General features: G+C 38.2%; 1 protein-coding gene across 1 annotated transcript in view; it reads left to right on the forward strand.

Moving 5' to 3' along the window:
• The window catches only part of STT3B (STT3 oligosaccharyltransferase complex catalytic subunit B), a 51,247-nt gene extending 43,792 nt beyond the window's left edge, over positions 1-7,455 (forward strand). The window contains exons 13-16 of the mRNA XM_015617799.3: positions 1,383-1,556; positions 2,505-2,618; positions 3,620-3,832; positions 5,797-7,455. Of these exons, the coding sequence (XP_015473285.1) occupies positions 1,383-1,556; positions 2,505-2,618; positions 3,620-3,832; positions 5,797-5,877 (582 nt within the window). The 3' untranslated portion in view covers positions 5,878-7,455. The remainder of the gene's footprint in view (positions 1-1,382; positions 1,557-2,504; positions 2,619-3,619; positions 3,833-5,796) is intronic.

A 7,455-nucleotide genomic window follows, 5' to 3' on the forward strand; every position in this document is an offset into this window, starting at 1 on the left:
TTGTGCTGATGGTGTATCAGTCTAATGTCATTCAACATGCATTGCCATGTACTCTGAGGTGCTTATAATTTGGTTATGGACCTGACAGCATTGGTGTGTTTTAATGGAGCTCTGATATCTCTGTGTGCCTTCCTCTGCTACAAGAGGTAGAAATGCACATACTGCATCCAAACTCACAGTTTCTACCAAGACAAAGGGTGCATCTTGTGAATAGAGACTTGGAAGTCTTCTGTGTTGCCTAACCACACACTTTGCAGCAACTAGCAATAATGGTTTTCAATAAGGCATTCTCTCGAGTATGACTGCTGCATTGTCAAGTTACATTTTGGAACGAAGACACCATAAAGGGGGACCCAAGCAGTAAATGTATGTTGTGGCCAATACCTGCACTTGTGCTGTAAATGAGGCATAGCCTGGAGATGTGTCCAGATGATTTTCTCCTGCGCAGAGATAGGAATCTGGCAAATAACCTCACATTAATTAGGGTAATGGCCAAGAAGCTGAGGTTCTTGGTCTTTTGACAGCTTGCTGCTTAAGCTTAGTGTTCTCCAATTACATTCTTAGCTGAATGTCACCATGTCAGATGCAATATTATGTATATTGCAGTTACTCCCTTAGACTACAGTGATACCTTACTATGCCTTATGTACAAGAGCTTCAAGAGGAAACAAAACTGCTGAACTGTATGCCAGTTGCTGACCAAATTCTTTTAAGTGTGGGAAGTGACCAGGATACAAGAGGTGATGGATACAGCTCTGAGAAGTTTTATTCTGACATTTTCTCTGTGTAGATATACCTTGAATTCAGTGCTGAGGGTGCCTGTATGCTACTTAGTGCAATGCACACTGGCTGCTTCATTAATGAAGGACAGAGCTTTAGGAAAAAAAATCACATTTTAAATAATTTTTACACGTTGGGCTGTGTCTAAAGCTTTGAAAATACCTAATTTGTAATTAGGTATTTTCTGCAACACTTGAACTTTTGGTAATACAGTTATGACTTGAAAAATATGTAGGTGTCCCAAAAGGAAAACCCTTGTTGCTACATTTCATACTCAAAACACTCTTTTCAACAGGCAGCATTCCTCTTACAGAGGAGAAAATAGTTTAGGTTAGGCTTTTGAGTTTCTAAATATTCACAAGTTTTTTTTATCTAGAATGAAAATGTTTGCTTTGGTTGACAAGTAGGTATTAGAGAAATCACAGAACCACAGGCTGGAAGGGAACACAGTGGGTCACACCTGGTCCAATATCCCTGCTCAAGCAGGATATCCCTAGAGCACATGGCATAGGATTCCGGAGCATTGGTCTGGCTGTATTGATCTGTGGTGCTGTTCAATAGGCAGCTGTTCAAAAATTTAAGGTATTTTTGCAATGATACAGGTGGGAAAGGCAATGTCATCAAATGAGTCTGCAGCATACGAGATCATGAGAAGCCTGGATGTGGATTATGTTTTGATTATTTTTGGTGGTGTGATTGGCTACTCTGGTGATGATATTAATAAGTTCTTGTGGATGGTGAGAATAGCAGAGGGGGAACATCCCAAAGATATACGGGTAAGTGGAATCTCTACTTTTTGGTTTTTAAAAAAACTTTTATTTATATTATCACTTGTCTGGGAGTGGTCACTACACTGGAGGGAGATTACTACTCTATTGCTATTTTATTTGAAACATGTGCCGGGGTTGTTTTTCTAGATCAGTAGGAGTGCAGTGGCTTGTAGCCCAGTTTCTTTCAATGCTTTTGATTCTGAAAGCTTCAAAAGCTTTTCACGTTTTTGCATGATACTAAAAGTAGGATTTTTTTTCTGTAATTCTTGTCTGTATGTCTCTCTGTGCATCATCACATGCTTGAAAAAAGTAGGAGCGTTCAGACTGTTTAAATATTACAAATTTCTTCAAACTCTGTAATAGTAGGAGATGAGTGAAAGTGTTAATATTGACTCATGTAGAGTTTAAGCTGTTCAAACACCTCTGAGATTGCAAAAGTCTGTAGTAATATTTTCTTAAGCCTAACAAAAACTCCTAGATATTGAGCACAGGCTTAAGGGAGTAGCCCATGTGCACACTTTCATCTTGTACTTGAGATGAAAATGGCAGAATTTTTTTTGTTTAAACACGGAGGAGGTTTATAGTGACCCTGCAGATCTCGTGTATTAACAATACAGTGTTTGTCACCTTTCTAAAGAATAGAGGCCCAACTAAATTTTACAGTTTGAGGTAACTTTTCCAGAACCACTTAGAGTGATGTGACAAAACTTTTAACAGCACAAAAGTACAGATTTATGAAAACTGGTCCATTGGGGTCTCATTTACAAGCAGGTAATTTGCAACTATTTCACCTTTAATGAGCACCATCTCTTTCATTTTAAGGTTACCTTAAATCAGCCTTGAAACTGTACTAGCCAGTTGAGATTCTTAGGGGTCTTTGAGGGGGGAGGAATGAGAAAGTACCTTAAGATTTTAGTTTGCATTGACTCTTTGTCTTTTCTTTTCTTTTAAAAGGAAAGTGATTACTTTACCCCTCAGGGAGAATTCCGGGTAGACAAGGCAGGCTCTCCAACTTTGCTGAACTGCCTCATGTATAAAATGTCCTATTACAGATTTGGAGAGATGCAGGTTAGTGCTACAACTTCTTAACTGAAATGTGAGAAAACAAACACCATTTTGATGTATTTTCTATCTTTTAAATTAAGCATTGCTTGTAGTAGCAGAATCTGCAGTAAGAGTGAGCTTTACAAATTAAAACACATCCAGTCATGGTCTGCTGTTTATAACCTTTAGCAAAAAGCATTTCTGCTGTTAACCCACACTTTTACTTCATTTTTGGTGTCCTTCACATTGCCCCAGATGAGTGTCTTGATTGTACTGTGCTGTGTGCTCACTAAAGCATCAAGTGTGATATTGCAGAGAGCTTTAGATTTGTTTGTTGTAATAGCAACACCCAAGGAGAACAATTGACTGTTTAATGTCTGTCAGAAACGACGTGATTTCCATCCAAGTCACATCAGTGTATAAAACAACACTTACTACACTGTATAGTAAGGGCAGCAGTTGTCACTCTCCTTTGGGAGTACCAAACTCATGGATGGAGCTAAACCTGCTTGGCTTTTGCCTTTTTTTCCTTTGTTGCCCTCACCAGGGGCCCTTCCTTCTGATGTATTAGCACAAGAGTCTCTTTTTCAGTGGATTTTACTTGTAACACAGTGGGGCCAAATTTAACTGAGAATTGTGAACTACTTCTGGATCGGATGCAAAACCGTGGAAGTGCAAATTGTTGCAGCATAGGCAAGAGGACAAAGCTCTGCTGAAAAACCACCACAGGCTGCTGCACCTCAGATTGTTCATCTGTTCATCAGTTGTTTCATCTCTGAATGCAGACAGGGTAGTTTTGCTGAGACATTAAGTACTGTCTCCTGTGACAGCTGTAGGAATAAGAATGAATTTGTCCCTTAGGATCTCAAAGGTTTTTCTGTGGAGTAGTAACCAATGCAAGAGAAGTGTTACCCTTTGACTTGGGCCAGTAGAAGGCATTGCCTTATAGTATGAAGTTTCACAGTTTGCAGTGATTGGTGTTCTGGGTTTTGTCTCAAACTAACGTGCAACTTTAATTTTTATAGCTGGATTTTCGGACACCCCCAGGATTCGACCGTACACGCAATGCGGAGATAGGCAACAAAGACATTAAATTTAAACATCTGGAGGAAGCCTTTACCTCAGAGCATTGGCTTGTTAGAATATACAAGGTCAAGCAACTAGACAACAGAGAGACACTGGATCATAAACCTAGAGTAACCAACATTGTACCGAAACAGAAGTATTTGTCAAAGAAGGTGGGTTCCCAGTGAACTAACTGAAAGGGGTCAGGAGTTTATTTTTAACAGTCAATCACATAGCTGGTGAATTATATATTTCCACTAGCCAGAATGTTATGGATACTGTTCATGTTAGTGTCCAATCTCAGACCTGCCTGCTGGTAATAATTGTTAATTTACTGTCTGCTTAACTTAAAAGCATGTGAAGACACAAGGCTAGATTTTTTTTAGGCAGAATGCTAACTGGACATAGAGTGTGTCACTGGCTGTTACAACTCTTAAGTCTTCATGTAACTGAAAGTATAATCTCTAAAGTACATCAATTCATGTTTCAGTAACTATGGCTCACTAAGTAAATGTGGAAGTTGCTTTCTGACTTTGTTTGAAAGTAGTGATGCCTAGAAGTTTACAAATGGCAATTTTGTATTAAATAAATTAAATATGAAACTTTTGTTGATGGAACTTTAGTGTCTGTCTGCTTACTGCTTGAAGCCATCTTCACGGTTTTGAAGTGTTTGTTGTGCTGCCCTCCTTCAGCCTATTAAAAAAGACCTCTGTTCCCAGGGGAGTTGGGGAGACTGTTAGCAGCCCCCTCCTACACAACATCTGTTTTCTATATTCAAATAGATGTTGCAAAAGGAACTCCAGAATCCTGTCTAACAAACTAGTATAGGCAGTAGACTTACTTTGTGTCATGGAAATAGAAGTAAAGAATGTTCTCTGCAAGTAGAGAATGTTAAAGATGCTTATTTCTGTGATTTGATGGGAAGTATATAAAATAAGGCATTTGGGAGTTGCCACTGAAGCTAGACTTATCTTCAACTGATAAGCTTTATTGTGCCTGTCATACACTTAACACTGTAACTTTTGCTCTTAAGTAACAAGCAAGGCTGTATTTATCTATGATAGGTGCACTGACCCCACTTGAGCCTTGGATGTGTAGATTCTCTGTCTAGAAGCTGATGCAGTTTCTGGCACATCACCAAGTGCTGCAGTGCAAACAGGCTCTACTTTCCAATAAGAAATCAGAGAACCAGTGGAGAGCATGGGGCAGGTGTCCAAACTAGGATTCCATTCCAAGGGCTCCTTAGCAGCCAAAGATTTTCAGCAGTTGCTTCCCTACTGCAAATTCAGCCCATCTCCTGTCATGTTAGGAATGACATTGCTCAAGTTCAGAGATACAATATGTGTCTGAATATTACATATTAGTTTGTATCTATCTCACTTTATTATAATCATGTTGTTGGTGTCATGTTGACTAAATGCAATTTTTTAAAATAATGATAGACCCTGCTGGTAAGCACAGCAAAGTGCAGCAAGGGAGGAAGCAGCTGCCTCCTGGCAGGTGTGTTGAATGTACAATTCTACCTGCCACAAATTATGTACACAAATTTGAAGTTAATTTTACCTATGACCAAGACTAATGTTCCCCCCATTACTACCTTAAAAAAAAAAAAATCTAAAACATGCTGATAAAGGAATCTGCAAGAATTGCTAACTAAGCACCTACAGACCAACAGCAGAGTTTAGAAGACTAAAATGGGATTATTCAGTTTTTTTCCTTTTATAACATGCTGGTTTGAGCAAATACTTCTACCTAACTTTTAAGAGAATCAAATATTGCATCTTTTGCACTAGGGTGTTTCCAAACAAAACTAACACTTATACCAGTTGTGCTCTTTGGGCATATTAGAGTTTTATCATCTTGGTTAATTATTAATTCTGCCTCAGCACATGCTTTGAAAAGAATTTTACAGATCTGGTAGACAGGGTTACAAAAGCACATCCTGGGCAAAAGCAACTGTTGGGTAGGAATTAACAATCCCAACATTAAAAATAATAACTGGATAATGTCAACTTGAGGGTTTAGCATTTAAGCTCTTTAAAAATCAATCTAAAGCTCAGGCACTGAATGCACATCGTTAAACCGCGGTCAAAACTAAATCATTAACTAATACCTGTTATTCTGTTTTTCTTTTTAGACCTCCAAAAGGAAGCGTGGCTACATTAAGAATAAACTAATTTTAAAGAAAGGCAAGAGACCCAACAGGAAGACAGTTTAAACACACTGTTGTGATTGCTAATACGAAGCAGTTGTCCTTGAGATAACCAGTCTTTGCCTTTAGCTCAAATCATGTTTCACAGCAACATGAGGGTACAGAACCATCATTGGTCCAGATTATTGTACAAAATTTTCAGGCAATGTCTGATTAAAAATATTGGCTTATTGAGAACAGCTGTTTTAGATTTGTAATGTGAAGCAAGACAGAGCTGCTATCCAAGTCTAGCAGCATTTTTTTTATTGGTACATATTATCCTTCAAATCTGTTGAAAATTTGGACTGACTTTACCAAAGAACCCTGTAATTTGGTCCCTTGGCACATGCATTACTTGTCAATCTTTTCTGGAGAACACTGTTCAGCTGAATAGCAGCAGTATGAAAACTGGAATGGTGACATCTGAAAATGACTCTTTTTCAACAAGAAAGAGGTGGCAGAGCTCTCTCAAATTCAACTTTCAAAACAAGTTACTCCCATGATTTTTTTTTCAGTGGTTTCTTTCAATGTCCTTTCACTCTTGCTGCAGGCTGGTTTTGAGCTGGAGTGTAAGAAGCAAAGCTGCAGTTTTCACAAGAGGTGACAGGACAGATTAATTGGACAAGCTGCTTTTGTTCAACACGGGATTGCAGTATTGCTGCCTTACACTGTCATTTCACAAGGTAGACAAGGCAAATCTTGCACACTGTAGATACAAGGGCTAAATTTGTAAACCTCCTGAAAGATCTGAAACGACAGTAATGAATGCTGTAACAACATCCAACTGAGCACCATGGAGCTGCTAGTGCTTAAGAACAGAAATTAAACTATTTTAGGTGAATGTTTACATTGGTAAAGCAAGTATAGCCTGGTTATTGGGGAAAAGAAGGTTGACAGGTATACAAAACCCCTTTTCTATGGCTACCAGAGGTAGAAGATTTGCAAACCTTTTCAGCCCTCAGTGCCTTTCTGGCGAGGGTGGAAGTGTTCCTGGAAATCTGTTTCTCTGCATTTTTATTTAGAGTGCTTAAATCAATTGAAGAAATTCCTGCTCTAGTGCTATTTGCTTTGTCTGTCTTTTATACTGGTTTCAGTTTGGTTTTTTTTAAGTGGTGAAAACTGTCAGATTAAATGCACTAAAATATGAATGGAGACTGAACGTGTTCACTTTCCAGCTGTAAGGAAACTTTATACAGACTTGAAGTTTTTCTTTAATTAAAATGAAAGGGTTTTTTTGCAGTTTGTTTTCCTGCCACAGGTTGTAACTTTTTATAGAAACAAAACTTGCATCAATAACTTGATGTAAAATGCAGAATAGTATGTACCTTTCATGAAGAAAATGTAAATTTACAGTGTTCTGTGAGAATGTTACTGCTGACTTCTTTCCCAAGGTGTAGAATATTTTTTTGATTTATGAACTCATTTTTGACTCCAGTGGTTTATACAGACCAATACTACAGCTGCAACATTTTCACAAAGGTAATTAAATCTGGATTTCTGGCCCCTGTCGTTTGGAGATTTCATTTTATTTTGTTGCTTTAAAGCTCAATGCAGACCAGTTGTCAACTGTAGGGGAAAATAAAGTTAATTCAAGTTTTGTGTTAA

This window comes from Parus major, chromosome 2 (genome assembly GCF_001522545.3).
Source record: "Parus major isolate Abel chromosome 2, Parus_major1.1, whole genome shotgun sequence".
NCBI lineage: Eukaryota > Metazoa > Chordata > Aves > Passeriformes > Paridae > Parus > Parus major.